This window comes from Aspergillus candidus, assembly GCF_002847045.1.
Source record: "Aspergillus candidus strain CBS 102.13 unplaced genomic scaffold BDW47scaffold_3, whole genome shotgun sequence".
Taxonomy (NCBI): domain Eukaryota; kingdom Fungi; phylum Ascomycota; class Eurotiomycetes; order Eurotiales; family Aspergillaceae; genus Aspergillus; species Aspergillus candidus.
Genome location: NW_020194008.1, coordinates 501,315 through 518,548, shown reverse-complemented (window position 1 = coordinate 518,548; position 17,234 = coordinate 501,315). Strand labels below are relative to the sequence as shown.

Sequence of the window (17,234 nt, the reverse complement as noted above, 5' to 3'; positions counted from 1 at the left end):
CGCATGTATTCAATCCCTGACGCCTCGGTTATATCATCCATGATATGAACAAATGCTCCCATCCTCGCCACCCAGATTACAGAAGAACAGCAATGGAGAGATAAAAGGAAGAAAGGAAGAAAAAAAAAAGGGAATCGGCCGACCGGAGAATAAGAAAGACGATCGGACAATATCCAGAAAGTGAAAAAAAAAAAAAAAAGAAAGAAAGAAAAGGCTATTTCTTGAACATGGCCGTGGCTTCCTCCTTGCGCCAGTCCGGCTCCAACTGCCCTTCGTACACGGCGTCGAGAACCTGTCGCGTGCGGTCGTACGTCGCCTCGTACCGCCCCTCGCACTCGTGCTGCACCTTCGCCACCAGGCTCCGGCTCAGTCCCGGATCGTCCGCGTCGCCAAAGTGCTTCTCGACGCGTTTCTTGAGCAGCTCGATTCCGCGTTTGATCTCCTTGCTGTCGTACGCCGACAGCAGCTTCTTCGCCACCGACCGCGAGTGGCCCGGCCGGTTGGCAATGTCTGGTGGGTGACTGGCCCCGGCCAGCAGCCCTTCCAGGGACTCCACGAACTCGAGCAGCTTCCCCAGGGGTCGCCGGATGACCAGGTCTACGTAGAGTCCCATGTGCTCCGCCATGTCCTGGCGCGCCCGGTCGTGCCAACGCTCCAGCACGGGCAGGCCGCGGACATCCACCTCCTCGATGTAGTGGTTCATGTTCTCAATCAGGAGGATGTGGTAGTTCAACACCTCCTTGTCTTCGGGATCGCCCCCCGAGGCAGCGGCCACCGCCGCCGAGTGGCCCGGCGCTTCCTTGGCAATGAATTTGAGGGACTCCCACATCGCCCGGTTGATCCGGTCGTAGGCGTCGTTGACACTGATCCGGATGTCGAAGAACTCCTGCTCCGGCTGCGAGAACATACTCTCCACCGCCGTGGAGAAGTGGGGGAACACGCGCATGAAGGAGATCACGCCCTTGCGCTTGTTCACCTTGACTTTAGTGTCTTCAATGCCCCGGATCTGCTCGTCCACGAATCGGTTGAAGAGTCCGATGAGCCGCGTGTGCAGCTTCTGCACCGAGTGAATGATGAAGTCCTGGTTGGTGTCGTCAAAGTCCGACAGGGCCTTCTCCAGGCTGAGAAGAATACCAATCCCTTGCCTATGGATTTTGTGTTAGCCGAATTCACACCGCAGACTAGAACGTCCACGCCAGTTAGCAACTTACAGAGGATCCGCCTTGATAGCCCAGTCCACCATGTTCTGCATATCCGTAGGCCAAAACCCGTAGAGCTCATCCATAAGCTGTTCGACCCGCTTCGCCATGGCCCGATCGGGGTCGTGCGACTTGTTGGCCGCAAAGTTGGGGCGCCGGCGTTCACCGGCGATGTCGGCAGAGACGAGATCGGGAAATTCGGCCGTAGAAAGAGAGTCGAGGTGGAAGAAGTGGACGACAAAGTTTTGCTCCACCGAGATCATGGTCAGTGTCTCTTGGAGTGCGCCGGCGAATACCTCGTACGAGTCGAGTTTTCCGTGTTGCTTCTCGCCAAACGAGTGCCGCAGACCGGCGGCGGCCCTGATGGTCTTGCCACGCTTGACTGTCAGTTTGCGTGCCGCCATGGTAATGCCCTCGCCGTCCTTGTCTTTTTCTTGGTGGGTGAAAAGGAGCTCCTGCTCCTCCCCAGTGGGCTTCCTTGCCGCTTTCTTCCAGGCCAGGCCATTCTCGCGGAATTCATTTTGGTAGGGCATCTTCGCTTGCTGCTCATAGAGATTCATCAGGCTGTGCCATTCGGACCCGCTAACTTCCCTGGCAAAGAGCATCAAGGCGTTGAACCTCCACAGCTCCTCGCGGGCGTGTTCGCGGGCCTCCCCGTCCAGCTTCATCTGATCCCGCGAGCGATTTGCAGCAGCGTCTACCCGCTTCTGTTCCGCCACCTTATAGGCAATCGACATGAACTGCCTGAGACGCTGCAAGAAGAGGCGCGACTCCGTGCGATACTCCTCCTTCTTTTCCTTGATTGCGCGCATCTGTCCGATCCCCGTATCAGCGTACACTCCCAGGCCACCATGGTCGCCCGGCGTATCGACCAGTCGCTTTTTGTTCTGGAAGATGTTGGAGTCGATCATCAACATGGCCTTGTATAATGTGGAAAGAGCAACTTCGGTGTCCCTTAGCCCGTCAGGGTTGCTCAGTGACGCCTCCTTCAGAGGCCGCAGGTCGGTCGACGAAATAGAAAGTGTCTTCAGCAAGTTCTGCAGCTCACTCTGGAGGAGCTTCTGGTTGGCCGTCTGCACTTGCAGACCTTGCGACTGTGTCTCGATGTATGCCACGTCGTCGTTCAGAGTGTTAAGTTCATGCGAGTACAGAGTCAGGAGGTTATCCAGCTCCTCACACTCCTCCACGGTCTTGTCAATCAACTTCGCAAGCTGGTCGATCTTGCCCTCCTGTTGTTCAAGATTACCAAGCCAGCTACTGGCTTCCACGCGTCCGATCTCTCGGCGGATGTCAGCCTCGAGGTCTTCGATCCTCTTCTCGTCACCCAGGCGGCCGTTCCAGCCAAGATCAGTTAGAATATCATCGAATTCGATCCCGCGCCCTTCCAAAATGCCCGGTTCAATCCCAATCGCTTGGCAGTACCGGATTGTATTATCGGCATGCCTCCTTCGGCGACGGCCATTGGGAGAAGGAGAAACGGACCGCATTCTCTCATCGTTCTCGGCCTTCATGCTGGCTCTGGAAGTCTCTCGCGGTTCCTCGTCATGAACCTCGACAGTGGGGATCGCCGACACATCAGGGGCGGCCTTTGTAACTTCCACAACAGGTGGTTCCTGCGCAGGGGAGGGTATATCTGGTGTCTCTACTTCTGCTGCCGGGGACGGCATAGAGGGTGCTTCGTTGACTGGGGTTTCAGGGGAACCGGGCCGTGTAGCCTCATGGCTTGTGCGCAGTGACGGCGCAGGCACGACGCCAGTGATCCCGTCTGGCTCCGTACCATCCTGTTGTCTCTTTGCGGCGGCAAGCAACCTCTCACCGGCGCCTCCGGGTCTCGGCTTAAAGGCCCCATAGGCCGTAGCAGCTTTCCGAAACGCCCCGGCCACGCCCATACCCATGTGTTGCTTCTTCTTGATCATGGGGCCAAGGCCAGGGCGATGTGAGCCGTCATCCTCCTCATCCACGGGGGATTGAGGAACCTCAGACGAGCTGACCGGAGACATGGAGGCAATCTCGGCGGCGGAACCGCTAGGTCCTGGTTCGTTGGCGGACTCCAATGCCGCTGTTTCGGCGGCCGCCGGTACACTCGTAGTAGTCGCGAGTGGGGTTGGCTTCAACGGGGCAGGTTGGTCGCTGAATGACTGCTTGCCCGACAAGTCTGCAGGAGCATCTACGGACGCCTTGTCGCTGCCTTCATTCAACGGTGATTTCACCCCCATGCTACCGCCTGGGCTTTGCAGGATGTTTCGGCTTTCGCTCGGAACTGACCCTGGAGTTGTGGGCCGGAGACCATCATTGTTGCGCAGTGAGCTTTGACTTGACTGTTGAGTGCGTAGCGGTGGCCTGCCGTCACGCGACGACGATGGCCGCATGTCCGGGTACGAGCTCGCCTCCGAGTCTACACTGGGCCTCGGCATTTGGTTCCCTGCCGATGCAGCGAGTAAACTGCCAGGGATTTCCTTATTCCGGAGTTCAGGCGGTGGCGCTATGGGTGCCTTGGGCATCCTGGCGTCCGCGCGTGGTGGCGGCTGATCGAGCGGGATAGAGGGCGGAGGTTGCTGCGGCGGCGCAAAAGGAGGAGTACCGCTTTTCCCGGATTGCCCAGTAGAGGGTCTGCCCACTGGATCACGGCTTCTCTGGGCTCGCAGAGCCTGCTCTTCGGGTGGTGGGCGTTTGGGCCCATCGCGACTGGGTGCCCGACTGGAGTATGGTGACTGAGATTGGCTCCCCTGAGGGGAGTTCGCGCCGGACGTCTTTGCTCCAGGGGCTCCAGGAGGCGCACCAACAAGCAATGCGCGCTCGCGTTCGTCGAAGCCGATGAGATTCGGCACTTTGCCGCCCGTATACTTCCTGTAGATTTTCACCAGACTGCCGATGAAGAACTCCTTCTCTTTAGAGGTCCTAGCATGCCAGTAATACGGCTTCCCAATAGTAACCACAAAGCCAACATTTGATGCCCACTGCTTGTGTTGTTGTTCCAATGGATTCGACGGCACAAATGCGTTGTACGAGACGATTGAAGACAAATCGTCGAGCATCCACGTCTTTCCGATTGAAAACGTGCCATCGTTGTTTTCCCTGGCCTTGTGCATGCGCACCCGACCCGAGCGTCTCACGGCCACGATAATCACTCGAGGCTTCTTATTCTCGGGGGGCGAGTTGGGCGGCGGCGGAGAGGATGGATACGCGGAGTCTTCGGTGATGCGCACATGAGTAATATAAGAATCGACCACTGCGAGGAATTGAGCGTTAGCTACCCTGAATCTGATCACTCAATTGCAACAAAGCCAAAAATAGACAGGCTCCACCAGTCGATATGGCGTAGACCTTGGGTACCGGGCTAATGTATGATTTAAGGAGTTCCCCGCTTTCGGTCCCAGCGAGCTCGATCGAAGCATGGCAATCGCATAACTGCAGATGAACATGACGCAAGAGATACAGATACATACATGTTCCATCACTGTCTTTCCTTGAGAAGCAACTTTGCATAATTCGTTTCTTTTCATCCTCGAACTTCTCGGCTCTCGACATTGACCCCTCTGGCGCGCGGCGAGGATCCCTTGGAGGGAACTCGCCAGGAGGCGGGCCCCGCGAACGATCAGAGCCACTCATTGTTGCTGTTCACTCCTCGGAAACCCGGATCACACAAGAAAGAGCCGAGATCAAGTGGGCATGATCGGGGGGATCGGGGGTCGGGGAGATCGGGACGGAAGGTGTCTACAACAGACAACACGGGTACAGGGTCCCTGGTATGAAACGGAGTGTCGCTCGACCGGCTCGATGGGCTCGAGAGATTCGACAGCTCGATCGGATTGATCGGGGTAGCTGAAATTGATAGAAAGGAGAGTCGAGTGGGTTCAAGAATGACCTATGCAGAAGCTGAGATAGCTCCGAGTGGAGGAGGAGAGCCAGTCAAGAGTGAATTAGCTCATCAACCACTGAATACTTCTGGGGATGGGATGGACGCTGCCGGAAGGCGGAAACCATGGAAGGGCAGGGGAATTTGTGCATTATTATGTAATGTGGATGTATAATATACTATCATTCTAGGCATCTATGGAGCATGTTATGCATGGCTGAGTCATTATTGAAGTACCTGCAATCTCCATCATGTCACGGGAACCCACGTGAAGTCCCAGGTCCAGGTGCGTCTGAGTAGCCAATCACACTGCTAGTTTTGCTCACCGCCTGTGTAGTGTTTTTCTGCCCTTTTTTTTTTTGTCGGGATGAAAGAAGATGATCAAGACCCAATCTCAGCCCAGTCCAGCGTCTCGTTTTGTTTCCCTCGTTTCTTAGATTCAACTACGGTGCAGCGATTAATCACCATGGCTGGACAAAAAGGAAAGAAGTCTTCTTCGACGAAGTCCTCTCAGGACAAGAAAGGGGTAAGATCAGCCTTACCTCAATGATTTACATATGGGGGCGTTCACTAACAAAGGCTCATTGCAAACCTCCAGGCTAAGCCTACACTCCCTCCCACGCAACTTGTCGCTGCGGTCGATGCCTTCCTGACGGAGTTTGGATTCTCCAAGGCTCGTGAGGCATTTGTCAAGGAACAGGCGAGCAAATCGATCAAGGGCGATTCCAAGAACGTGCCGTCTTTGGTGGAGGTTTTCAAGACCTGGGAGGGCCAGGCAGATGGGGCGAAGACGACCAGCAGCAGCGATGAGAGTTCTAGCGATTCGGATGTCGCCATGGACGATGCGCCCAAGTCTAAGAAACAGTCCAAGAGCTCCTCCTCTTCCTCTTCCTCCTCGAGCTCCGAAAGCGATGCCGACGATGAGGATGAGGACAAGGCAGCTGCCAAGTCCCCTGCGAAGCCGAACAAATTGAAGCGCAAGGCTGAATCCAGCAGCTCCTCGTCTTCCGAGTCGGATTCCGAGTCTGATGAAGCCCCCAAGAACAAGAAGACGAAGCTGTCGGGTAAGAAGGATGCTAGCTCGTCTTCGTCTGACTCGTCCTCGGACTCTTCCTCCGACTCGGAATCTTCGGACAGCTCTTCTAGCTCTTCTTCCTCTTCGTCTTCTTCGTCGTCTTCGTCGTCGTCGTCGTCGTCGTCGTCGTCTTCTTCGTCTTCTTCCTCCTCTTCCTCTTCCTCTTCTTCTTCCTCCTCTTCGTCTTCGTCTTCCGACTCTGATTCTTCCTCCGATTCCGACTCCGACGATGATAAGAAGACCCTGAAGAAGGCCGCGAAGACCCCGCTGCCTCCGTCCGACTCTAGCTCCAGCGGGTCCTCCTCCAGCTCGTCCGAGTCGGATAGCGACAGCGGCAAAAAGGACAAGAAAGCGTCGTCCTCGAGCGCCTCCAGCGATTCCACCACTACGCTCCAGGACTCTGACAACGCGGCCCCCAAATCCGCCGAGCAAACCACTTCTTCGAGCGCCAGCCCCGCCCCTGGCAACGGTCCCGGCAAGAAGAGACACACCGGCGCCCGCCCGACCCCCCTGGCTCTTCTCAGCGAGCAGGCCCACGACCACCCCTCCAACGATTACATCTCTTACGCCTACGCCGAAAAGGCCTACAACGACTTGTCGGTCACCCGCGGCAAGGGCTTCACGAAGGAGAAGAACAAGAAGAAGCGCGGTTCCTACCGCGGCGGTCCCATCGACATGAGCGGCGGCAAGTCCTTCAAGTTCGACGACTAAGTCTCAGCCGTCCTCCTACCGAACTTTTGTCGAAGCGGCAGATTGCATCTGATGAAGCGAAGCGTCCTTCCGTCCACGATCATCAATACAAGTTTCACCAAAAGTTATTTTCTCGATTAGACGAATAGATCTAGATCTACCTATTTAGATCGTCTATACTTTTCAAGCAAGGCGCTGATGGAGCTGGGATTAAAAAACCAAAGAAAAAAAGACAGACAGAATGAAGGAAAGAGAGAACGAACGAAAGAAAGAAACGTTTTTACCTTGTCATATATAGTTTTATTATGTCGTTTTACCTTTACGCGCACTGTGTTTCGTCAAATACCATTTTTTATCGTGCTTCCAGGCTTTCCACATTAAACTAATCGCATAAAAGAATAAACCCTCTGCCTGTGTGTCGTCTGCAACTAGTGAATTCTTCTCGCCAATATCTCTCAAAGCTAAGCTATTTCCCAAAGTCTAATCAAACAGATTCAAGGATATCGTAATCTACCGCCGTTATATCCAATCAAGCCCAACTCCACACGCAACGAAAAGATAAATCAATCGTCTAAACCATCCCACCAGTTTTTGTAACGAGAGAGAGAGAAATCAAGAAAGAACGAACAAAACCAAGTCATCTAATCGCTACGCCTCCACGCACCAGGTTGCTCCAGACGCTCCCACCTCCGATCCCAGCCCGTTTCCCGCTCATTGGCGACGTCGTCAGCCCCGATGGACGAAAACGGCTGCTGGGTCCGCAGCTTCAGGGAGCGGGAGTGGTGCTGGGGATCTGGGCGCTCGTATCCGGATAGCTCTAGGATGCGGTCGGGGCGTCGGGAAGAGCTGTGGTCGTTGTTATTGGTGCTGTTGCTGTTGTTGAGGTCCAGGCCGAGCTGGCTGTGGTACCATTGTCGGCAAGGGCCCGTCAGATCGTCCGTGGAGGCAAAGTCTAGCCGGAATACGCCGTCGGCAACGCCGGTGTAGATGGTTGGGGACAGGATGGAGGGCGAGGACATGGTGTAGATGGGTCCGCGGTAGCGATGTGTCGAACGGGCGCGAGGCGCATTCGTTCGAAGAGGCGGTGGGTGGGAGAGGAATAGGGAGAGACCTCCTCTGGGATGGTAGTGGTGGTGTCTTTGGGTGGTGGAATTGCGCCGGGTGGCGTGGTTGTTGTTCTGGGACACGCGGGAGGATGGTCTTGCTTCGAGGTAGTTGTAGTTCTTTGGCATGCGGAGGTCAAAGAGCTTGACTACGCCCTCGCCTCCCGCTCCGGCGGCGAAATTGTCGTACCCGAACGAATGGACGCAGTATATGGGGTTCTGGTCGCTGGAGTCTCGGTAGATGCTCTCGAAGGACTTGTGCGAGCGGAGATCATGGAGTCTGTATGTCTTGTTAGTTGGGCTTGCAAAACCGCGTAATGGGGGACAAAAGCATACCTGACCGCGCGGTCACCCCAGGCCGCGAGGAATACATCCCCCGAGGGTCTCCCGCAGGCTTGTATCTCCAGAGGCGCAATTCCACTAACAGTCGGCTTGGGAGCCGGTCCGAGCTGGTCTTCCAGCTCTAAGGATTCCACCCCAATCTCGCGCTCTAAAGACAACCGCTCCTGGGTGACCTTAGAGATAGCTAATGCATCGTCGGAGCGGCCAGTCTCGACTGCAAAGCGATTCGACGATAGAAATTTCGAGTACTTATTTCTCTGCGAGTTATAAGGGTCAACCCGAATGCGGGCAAACGCGTGAACCTCGCTTTCATCGGTGGTAGTGCTGTAGAACGAGATCGCTCCATGGCTCATGTGGGCAGCAAGAATCGGTTCGGAGCCAGTGCTCAGATCAATGCGCTCGAGTTCCGGACCGTGGGTCACAAACTTTTGCTTGTACTCCCAGGTTGCCTGGTCTGGCGTTATTGCAAGATGAAGGAGTTCGCCGCGCAGACGGCCCACAATCATCTGCTCCTTATCGTCCTGTTTGCTGTAGTGGTCGGGTCTCAGGAGGTGAAGCCCACAGATGTCATCTAAACTACTGATGTGGTCCAGATCATTGAACACGAACCACCTCTCTTTGGGCCGTTTGTCTTGTTCTCGGATCCGCAGGACCACCTCGTCCGCTGCGCCCCAGGCTAGCACCTCCTTGTGGTCTTTCCACCCAGCAACATTCCAGGTTTCGTACGAGTCAATGGCAGGACGGTATCCAATAGTAGGGTTGTCGCGTCTGCTTGCGCGGTGGGATCCAAGCTTGACGGCCTTTTTATGTGGCAACACAAATCGCCCGACTACCCCGTATCTGTCCAGCGCCCGCGATCTGGTTGTGAGGGCCTGGGCGGCATCCTTCCAAAAGGGTGAGTCCTGCACGTAGGGAAACCGACTCTTGACGAAGGCTCGAAAAATCCGCCAGTCCTCGGCTGCAACGACTGTGTGGAGGCGGTGACACGTCTGGGCAAGATTGACCAGGGCGCTAGCGGTCGAGAAATAAGATGCTATCAGATAAATAATTTCTGGAGGCAGGTCAGGCAGGATCATGGTCGATTCATGCAGCTGTGTGGTGAATTCAAAAAGTAAAAATGTTAATTGATATGACGTCGGTTCATATGCGACAAGGATCTATGCACGAATCTTAATCAGCATTGACTTCAATTGTTCTAGGGGAGAAAGATATATCACCCACATATCTAGGTTTTCTAAGTAATTTCAATTATCCTGGATGGCTCCGGATAATGCTCCTTATTATATGTGTGGGAAATTTGGAGCTCCTATACAAAAGCACAAGGCTATGCGGGCCCGTATCGTGCTCGGCGACGATGGGAGTCAGGATCAGGATTATGACTCATCTTTTGACGCTGCATATAAAGCCAGACCTAAAAAGGAAACACAATTCCACACATTCCCCGAATTATACGACAATGAGAATTAACAAGTCTGATCTGTTTGGAAGGGATATGGATTGAACGTGTTGTTTTGAAGATTGGTTGATTATGTCATCGGTGCTTATCGGCCATCCTTATCGGCCTCTCTTTCTCCATGCGGGGGAGTCGAATCGAGGATGTTGGAGTCATTTCATATCGAACTTCCACCGTTGGTCAATTATGGAGCTAATGACTAACAAGTTTTGCTTGGGGTTACATTCGTTGATTGATTGTAATTCCTTAGTCTACATAGGATTACAACTCATCCTCTATCCCGGTACTGGAAAGGCGTGGTTGGAGTAAGCTCTTTGAGGTAGGTCTATCCTGATTTCTGTGAGGGGTTGGTCTTGCATTAAGCTTTGTCTGGTTCGTTCCACCCGAAGAACATCCGGTCATTTTTATCTTTATAAGAGTTCGATGTTATGCTGGTGTGGAAATCCTTTGCTTCCTTATTCGCAATCCAGTTGTGGGAATTATAACTCCTGGGACGCCATCGACAAATCCAGCACACCCTCTCCAATATCTTGGATGAGATTGCACCATGATAGTCTCTAATATTACACTCACCGCAGTCATTGGACTCTGCGTACTGCTGCTCTATAAATGCGTGGTCTACCCAGCATTCCTGTCACCATTGTCCAAGATTCCAAATGCGCATTGGTCAGCGCCAGTATCTCCGGCTTGGATGCTCTGGAAGCGGTTTCGCAGTCAAAACAATCGGACGATCCACAAAGCCCATGCAAAGCTTGGGCCAATTGTGAGGCTTTCACCCTCGGAGATCTCCATCAACTGCGTCGACGGCGGCATCAAAACCGTCTACTCCGGCGGGTTTGAAAAGCATGAGTGGTACCCACGGGTTTTCGGGTCTCTTGGGTAAGTGGGTGGCCTTTTCAATCACGGTATAACATGGCAAATAAGCTGATACCACTGCATTCGTAAAGAACTGTCAGTATGTTCACCATGATCGGCAGCAAGACCCATTCGACCCGCAAGAGAATGATGTCCAGTATATACAGCAAGTCGCACTTGCAGTCGTCGCCGCACATGCGACTAATCTCCGAGGAGATTCTATACAGCCGCCTGCTACCTCTGATTCAAGCCGCAGCGTCTGGTAATCACCCGGTTGAAGTCCATGACTTGAACCAAGGAACAACCATGGACTTCATGTCTTCTTATCTCTTCGGTCTGGCAAACGGGACCAACTTCCTTCAGGATCCGACTAGCCGACAGAAGCTACTAGAGTTTTACCAGAGCAGGAAGCCGTACGAGTTCTACCACCAGGAAATTCCGGATCTTCTATCGTGGCTCAAGTCAGTAGGCATCCGTCTGATCCCCAAGTGGTGCGATGCAGCGAACGAAGTTCTCGACGCCTGGGGATTGGACCTCTGTGATAAAGCCGAGCAATCGCTCGAATCAAGCGACCCAAAGGTGGAACCCGCTGTCTACAAACAGCTCGCCCAAGCACTCTTGAAACAGGGTCCAGTCCAAGGAGAAAACCTCAAACAGCGACGCCTTGACATCGCCTGCGAGATGTACGACCAACTCACTGCTGGCTTCGAAACCAGCGCTGTCGCCCTGACCTACCTCTTCTGGGAGCTCTCTCGAAACCCAGAAGTGCAGGACAAACTCCGCGAAGAAGTTTTGACCCTCAATCCAACACTCACCTACCCACGGCCTCAGGGATCAACCGGACTACCAGCTCCAAAATCAATCGATGCACTGCCTCTACTAGACGCCATCGTCGCAGAGACCCTCCGTCTGCACGCCCCCATACCAGGAATTCAGCCTCGCGTAACGCCCTACCCGTCGTGCAGTCTCGCCGGGTATAACGACATTCCTCCCAACACTAGGGTCAACGCCCAGGCTTGGTCGCTGCATCGTAACCCAAAAGTGTTTCCCAGTCCGGAGACATGGCAACCTCGACGCTGGCTCAAGGACGCCAACCCGTCGTCGGACCTTGACGAAATGCGCCGGTGGTTCTGGGCTTTTGGCAGCGGTGGGAGGATGTGCGTCGGGAGCAATCTCGCTTTGCAGGGTAAGTGTACACAGCGGTCTATCACATTTTCAGCAATGCTCACAGTCCGCAGAAATAAAACTGGTGGTCGCGGCTATTTACACCAATTTCAAGACAGCTGTCATTGCCGACGACGACATGGAAGAAATCGATGCTTACACGGTGAAGCCGCGCGGAGATAAATTAATCCTGAAGTTTGAGCCTGTGTAGACAGTAACAGTTTGGAATGAGCGGTACAGCCACCAAGGCCATCATGTCTTCAGAAGATCCAATATTCAAAATTCAAGATCCATTCCCATTCCATTGTAGCACGTAATGTACAGTTTAGCATGTATACAAAATCCCACATCACCTTACACTGTATGTATCTCAACAACAGCATTTTGTCAAATCGCTTATCTTGAAAACGAGTAAAAGCCAGCCCGCAACTCCGATTACAAATTTGTTCATTCATAGGTTTCCACCCGAGTAGAGTCGGAGCAGAAACCCCGCCTCTCCAGTCCCATCCATCGCGTAGCAGTTGTGAGCAAACACGGACATCGGGTATCTCGTATGAAATGTTTCGCGGAGACCCCTCAACTGCGGTCTATCGAATGGCGTGTTCAACCTCGGGAGGCCTATTTCTTCTTCGGGCCAACCACCTTCGGGTACATTCTCGACAAGTGGTAGTTGATAGTGTTCTGCTTGTTGGACTTGGGTCTCTGTATTTGGAAAGGACATGGTCAGTGAAACTGTATCATCATGGGATAGGAGGGGGGTGCGCTTAGAGCGCTGCAGCTGCAACGCGCAAGGCTAATTACGTACCTTTTCGTCCATACATGACCGAAGTTGCTGTTCGAGAGCGCCACAGCCCTCGACGGTGTACCCGGAAGAGGCCCAGCAACCTGTAAAGACAATTGTAAGCCATCCATTCACACTAATTGATCCGCAGGCATCGGTCGAATGTCCCGCGTCGACCACCATCCGCAACCATTGCCAACTCTATTCTTCCCAACCACCGTCAAAGCAACAGGGAGAGCATACTCAGCATCGACGACATAATAGCCTGGCAGGGATTCAAATCTTGCCTATTCGGACGACGGACTCGCAGGTGATTGATGGTCTGCAGACGGATCGGGTTGAGCGTGGTCGTGGCGCCTTTCGGAGGCATGTTGGCGAATTAAACAAGATAGAACCTATCGCCTAGCTTCGAGAATAGATATAGTCAAAGCGATTGCGCTAGAGACTCGAGCAAGCAGCAATGCGGGACAAAGGGTCTAACAGAGTCGCCGAAACGGAATCCAAAAGTCCGCAAGAAACAACTTCGGAGATGCCAAGACCAGGAATTGAATTGCCCGCGGAAGCTGACGTAAATTCTGACTAACCGAATTAGGTGGGCCTTTGCAACCTCAGGCAGACCTGCAACCCCGTCAACTTTGTTATCGCCGATAAGCGGGTGAGTTGCTCTTCTGGAGTTGTTTCTATCGCCACCTTGGACGGACGTCTTGGATCGGTACACGCAAGTTGTTTATTCAGAGAGAAAGATATGAGTGGAAAACTGGTGGCGGCGCTTAAAGTCAATCATGTGCCCGCGCAATACACGAGGGCTTTCTCCGCAATAAGCCGGAGGCAAAACGAGGTCCCCAGGGCCAACGGAAACAATGACGCCCACGAAGCTACAAAGTCGGAGAATGGAGCAGAGGAACAAGGCGCGATGGCGCGGAGGCTATCTGAGATGGCCGAGCAGGCTGTCCTGGAAGGAGGGAAATCCGCGCGCCAAAACATAGAACAGGCGGGGTTCTCAGACGAGCTGAAGAAACAGCTGGAAGAAAGAGTCGCCGCCACTGCTTTCAAAAACGAGTATCCAGCGGCTCACTCGATTCTCGATATGCCCGAGAGCGCAGGGGAAGGCACTCGAGCGACAGCCCTCGGCGAGGCCTGGTCAGGAACGGAGAACATGCACGATTCCGCCCTCCGCATGCTAGACGACAGCGCAAGGAAGCCGATCCGCACGCCCTACAAAATCCCCAGTCCCGTCCAGACCAACCCCGTCGATATGCGCATTGCGCCCAAGCCGAAGCTGTCGCCCGGGCACCGTCTCGCCCACGCCAAGGACCAGATTGGCACATACAGTTTGAGCCAGAGCCCGGGGGTCTCGGAGCAGGAGCGCCAGGCTATGCGGAAGGAGATGCAAGAGCGGTTTACGCCCGGGGCTCGGCCGATGCCCATGTCCATCCAGGGGCTGGCGTCGCTTGCGAACGAGCAGATCGAGGATGCCATCAAGCGCGGCCAGTTCAGTTCGATCAAAAAGGGCCGCGGCGTCAACACCCAGACCGACCACAACGCTAACAGCGCGTACATCGACACCACCGAGTACTTTATGAACAAGATGATCCAAAAGCAGGAGCTTGTGCCGCCGTGGATCGAAAAGCAGCAGGAGCTGGCAAAGGAGGTGGACCGGTTCCGCCAGCGCATCAGGGTCGAGTGGCGGCGTCACGCCGCCCGATTAATTGCCAGCAAGGGAGGCACTCTAGATGCTCAGATGAGACGCGCCGATGCATACGCCGCCGCAGAAGCCCGAGTAGCAGAGCGAGCCGCCATCGCCAAGTCATTTCGTGACGATAACGACACCAAGACCCCGCCCACCACCGAAACCAAACAAGAAGATACCCCCCAATCAGAAACAGCATTTACATCAACCGAAGAAGAAAACGACAACCAACTTCCACACCTCGAACCCCTCCGCGACCCGAACTACCTCGCCATCGAGCGACCCTACCACGAACTCACAATCAAGACCCTCAACGACGCCACCCGCACATACAACCTTCAAGCGCCGCCCGTCTCGCGGAAACCGTATCTCAACCTCGAGAGAGAGCTCAACGCATGCTACGCTGAGGTCGCGCCCAGCCTAGCGGAAGAGATCAAGCGACGCGCGCTGGAGAAAGCCCACGGTCCGGTATCGTCGGGTCCTCGGGCTGCTGGGATTTTGGAATCGCTGGGCACGGCGCAGGCGGCTCAAGTTTATGATGAAGATTCTTCTAAAGGGTATGGGGTTAAAGATCTTTTGCGGGATTGGTTCTCGGGGAAGAAGGGTCGAAGTTGAGCATGTGTCGTGGAAAAATTGTATATATTTGTACATTACTGGGATCTATTGTTTAGTGTAGTGTTAGCCTGTTATTACTCACATCGTCCATGATCTTCTAACAAGTAGACTGCATTTCCGTGCTCAGTCTGGGGGTGATTTTCCGTATACTCCCTAGAAACCCGATCTCGTAGAGACAGTCGGTCGAAGACCTCATAATGATATAAATACACCACAGTGACACAAATAATTGAAACGAATGACAAGAGAGCCACACTATTCTTCTCCATACAAAAGAAACAAAAAAGAAAGTAGGCGAGAAAAGAAAAGACGAAGAACAAATGAAGAAAAGTACGAAACAAACAGAACCATCCCCAACATCAATCCGAATACACTCATTCTTCCGCCGCCTTTGTAGCCATTTTACGCCTCAAAAGGCGCAAATGCGTGGTAAGCACATAGATATCATACACTCCTTTGATAAACGACAACAGCATACGAAATTCCACGAAACTCTCGGCCCGGGACACCTCCTCGTCAGGATATTGGGTCTTAATCGTGCCCCAGAGAAGATAAGGTAGGATAGCATAGAGGAGTCCGAGGATTAAATCCGTCACAGACATAAAGATGGTACGTTCCTGAATCCGCCTTGTGCTATACAGCACGATTTAGGAAGGTACGTCCCAAGGAGTGGATACTATGAAAATGTATACAATCTTCTACCCTACCAGTATGCAATATTGAGGAAGCTTGGTAAGTCTCAGGTTAATCACACTACTAGAACAGAACATGGCACAACACGTCACACCCGACAGAGCTTGCTATCGTAACAAATACACACAACACCCCAGGGACTCTTGACACCGTCTGTCATGACTTGATTGGAGAGGAACAGGAATTTCTTATCTTAACTAGGCATGAGCAATCCACTCCACCGGGTCAAGCGCAGCTATGGCCTGGACGAAGGAATCGTTCAACTTATCACTGCACTCCTTGATGGCTTTGGCACTAGCCTCGTCGACCTTATCTTGCAGGGCTTTTCCGAGTCTATTGGTGTTCGCCTGGAAGAAGCGGATACTGGCGACGATGATCTCGTGATAGCTGAGGTGCTCGAGGACGGTTTTCTACTCCCGTTAGAGGGCGCTTCCTTTGCTTCTTTCGTCAGTGGGGAAATAGTGTCTTGCATACCTTGGCAATGGCAGTCTTGAGATAGACTTCGATGGCGGGTTTCATCTTCATGGCTGCCTCGGTGACGGCCTTGCTGTCTATTTCGTTGAAGAGAGGTGAGTCCCAGACGTGGAAGGTGGCCACTTGGATGTCAGTTTCCAGGACTCCTTCGTAGTGGATAACGGCCAGCAAGGTTCTGAGGCGGTCGTCGGTAGCCTTGATGGCTTGCTCCAGGGAGCCGAGGTCTCCTTCCACGGTTCTAAGACCGTTGAGGACGGCAGGGGCATCTGCATTGGCGAGGCCAATGAGGGCAGTGAGGAGGATGAAGATGGATGTGAGGTTCATTTTGGTGATGTTGGGACAGAAGTGGGTTGGTTGGAGTTGATCTGGTTTGGAATGTGAGTTGATAAACGAGAACGGGTAGATGTGATGTGAGTGAAGAGTTGGATGTTTGTAGATTGGGATGGAAGAGTGTAAAGAGGTTGGAGGGAAGGAAATTGTATGCCTCTTGCCCGTGTGATGCCTCAGTCCGTGCAGATTGTGCCTTAACGGACTGCATGATTGAGGTTGGCCACATTGACGAGATGACTGTATAATCAGCGTCATGGTTATACTCACATCTTCCTTTGTATGTGCTTTTTCATAGTGAGTCTCTTGGTCATTACCTGCATGTACACGAATAGACATATAGTCGTATAGATGGCTATATAGTGGTGTTTAGTAAATACATGACCATCATAAATCTAGCAGATAATACATCAAGTGTATTCCCAGGCTATGAAGACTGAGAACAGACTATCATGGCCATCTAATCAATCAAATTATCTGCCTCGATTTTTCTGATCCCACCGGGTATATATATTGTTGAATCAGCGTAGCCCATGACCTTACCAGATTCCATTTTAAAAAGAAAATTCTTTCAGTAGAATTTATCAAATATAGATCAACATAGATAGACTGGAAACAAACAGATAGAAGTGATTTCAATCCACAAAGTCCGGCGAATTTGCCCACGAAGTGATATCAAAGAATGCTTGGGATAAGTAGAAGTAAGTCAGGTATCATCGAAAGCAGTTGCTTATCAATCAAATGGGCTTGTGGTTTAGGGGTATGACGCTCCATTCGCATTGGAGAGGTCCCGGGTTCGATTCCCGGCGAGTCCATATTTTTTTCCTCCCCATTCCCATCGTGCATGGCCCGATTGTACATGGCGGAGTATTTTTGTTTATTTGATCTATTATTTATTTATTCTTGTTTACTCCGTA

At 52.9% G+C, this 17,234-nt stretch overlaps 7 protein-coding genes and 1 non-coding gene across 8 annotated transcripts; 4 read left to right on the top strand and 4 right to left on the bottom strand.

Annotated features, from left to right (window-relative positions):
• Positions 1-214: 214 nt before the first annotated feature.
• BDW47DRAFT_132316 (GTP-Rho binding exocyst subunit SEC3) lies at positions 215-5,085 on the bottom strand (the record flags this gene model as incomplete). Its single annotated transcript, XM_024817526.1, has 3 exons — positions 4,646-5,085; positions 1,212-4,428; positions 215-1,145 (listed from the first exon to the last, which is right to left on the bottom strand). Exons 1-3 carry the CDS (start codon positions 4,806-4,808, stop codon positions 215-217), a joined length of 4,311 nt encoding a protein of 1,436 aa, XP_024675911.1. The 5' UTR covers positions 4,809-5,085.
• A 367-nt stretch (positions 5,086-5,452) lies between these two features.
• Positions 5,453-7,186, top strand: BDW47DRAFT_98754 (nucleolar and coiled-body phosphoprotein 1 family protein). The gene is made up of 2 exons (XM_024820718.1): positions 5,453-5,581; positions 5,654-7,186. Exons 1-2 carry the CDS (start codon positions 5,522-5,524, stop codon positions 6,839-6,841), a joined length of 1,248 nt encoding a protein of 415 aa, XP_024675910.1. The 5' UTR covers positions 5,453-5,521; the 3' UTR covers positions 6,842-7,186.
• Positions 7,187-7,461: 275 nt separating this feature from the next.
• Positions 7,462-9,341, bottom strand: BDW47DRAFT_122343 (F-box/WD repeat-containing protein; the record flags this gene model as incomplete). The annotated part of the gene is made up of 2 exons (XM_024815826.1): positions 7,462-8,203; positions 8,260-9,341. The coding sequence occupies 2 exons, from the start codon at positions 9,339-9,341 to the stop codon at positions 7,462-7,464; spliced, it is 1,824 nt and encodes a 607-aa protein (XP_024675909.1).
• A 454-nt stretch (positions 9,342-9,795) lies between these two features.
• On the top strand, positions 9,796-11,985 carry BDW47DRAFT_98750 (cytochrome P450). Its single transcript, XM_024820717.1, has 4 exons — positions 9,796-10,037; positions 10,108-10,597; positions 10,666-11,759; positions 11,812-11,985. The coding sequence occupies exons 2-4, from the start codon at positions 10,266-10,268 to the stop codon at positions 11,946-11,948; spliced, it is 1,563 nt and encodes a 520-aa protein (XP_024675908.1). The 5' UTR covers positions 9,796-10,037; positions 10,108-10,265; the 3' UTR covers positions 11,949-11,985.
• A 29-nt stretch (positions 11,986-12,014) lies between these two features.
• BDW47DRAFT_98749 (mitochondrial 37S ribosomal protein mS37) lies at positions 12,015-13,028 on the bottom strand. Its single transcript, XM_024820716.1, has 3 exons — positions 12,762-13,028; positions 12,543-12,622; positions 12,015-12,439 (listed from the first exon to the last, which is right to left on the bottom strand). Exons 1-3 carry the CDS (start codon positions 12,886-12,888, stop codon positions 12,356-12,358), a joined length of 291 nt encoding a protein of 96 aa, XP_024675907.1. The 5' UTR covers positions 12,889-13,028; the 3' UTR covers positions 12,015-12,355.
• A 172-nt stretch (positions 13,029-13,200) lies between these two features.
• Positions 13,201-14,830, top strand: BDW47DRAFT_98748 (DnaJ family domain-containing protein). The gene has a single exon (XM_024820715.1). The coding sequence runs from the start codon at positions 13,264-13,266 to the stop codon at positions 14,821-14,823; it is 1,560 nt and encodes a 519-aa protein (XP_024675906.1). The 5' UTR covers positions 13,201-13,263; the 3' UTR covers positions 14,824-14,830.
• A 772-nt stretch (positions 14,831-15,602) lies between these two features.
• BDW47DRAFT_98747 (cell wall mannoprotein 1 family protein) lies at positions 15,603-16,347 on the bottom strand. Its single transcript, XM_024820714.1, has 2 exons — positions 15,991-16,347; positions 15,603-15,926 (listed from the first exon to the last, which is right to left on the bottom strand). The coding sequence occupies exons 1-2, from the start codon at positions 16,312-16,314 to the stop codon at positions 15,714-15,716; spliced, it is 537 nt and encodes a 178-aa protein (XP_024675905.1). The 5' UTR covers positions 16,315-16,347; the 3' UTR covers positions 15,603-15,713.
• A 713-nt stretch (positions 16,348-17,060) lies between these two features.
• BDW47DRAFT_t12 lies at positions 17,061-17,132 on the top strand. Its single transcript has one exon. It is a non-coding gene; the product is annotated as a tRNA-Ala (tRNA).
• Positions 17,133-17,234: the final 102 nt, after the last annotated feature.

Bases quoted from the DNA above. Each gene is read 5' to 3' on its own strand.
- BDW47DRAFT_98754 (XM_024820718.1), top strand. From the start codon at position 5,522: ATGGCTGGACAAAAAGGAAAGAAGTCTTCTTCGACGAAGTCCTCTCAG. The intron at 5,582-5,653 runs GTAAGATCAGCC...GCAAACCTCCAG, and splicing joins CCTCTCAGGACAAGAAAGGG to GCTAAGCCTACACTCCCTCC.
- BDW47DRAFT_98748 (XM_024820715.1), top strand. From the start codon at position 13,264: ATGAGTGGAAAACTGGTGGCGGCGCTTAAAGTCAATCATGTGCCCGCG.
- BDW47DRAFT_98747 (XM_024820714.1), bottom strand. From the start codon at position 16,314: ATGAACCTCACATCCATCTTCATCCTCCTCACTGCCCTCATTGGCCTC. The intron at 15,927-15,990 runs GTATGCAAGACA...TAACGGGAGTAG, and splicing joins TCAAGACTGCCATTGCCAAG to AAAACCGTCCTCGAGCACCT.
- BDW47DRAFT_98750 (XM_024820717.1), top strand. From the start codon at position 10,266: ATGATAGTCTCTAATATTACACTCACCGCAGTCATTGGACTCTGCGTA. The intron at 10,598-10,665 runs GTAAGTGGGTGG...GCATTCGTAAAG, and splicing joins CGGGTTTTCGGGTCTCTTGG to AACTGTCAGTATGTTCACCA. The intron at 11,760-11,811 runs GTAAGTGTACAC...CACAGTCCGCAG, and splicing joins GAGCAATCTCGCTTTGCAGG to AAATAAAACTGGTGGTCGCG.
- BDW47DRAFT_98749 (XM_024820716.1), bottom strand. From the start codon at position 12,888: ATGCCTCCGAAAGGCGCCACGACCACGCTCAACCCGATCCGTCTGCAG. The intron at 12,623-12,761 runs GTATGCTCTCCC...TTGTCTTTACAG, and splicing joins TATTATGTCGTCGATGCTGA to GTTGCTGGGCCTCTTCCGGG. The intron at 12,440-12,542 runs GTACGTAATTAG...TTCCAAATACAG, and splicing joins GGTCATGTATGGACGAAAAG to AGACCCAAGTCCAACAAGCA.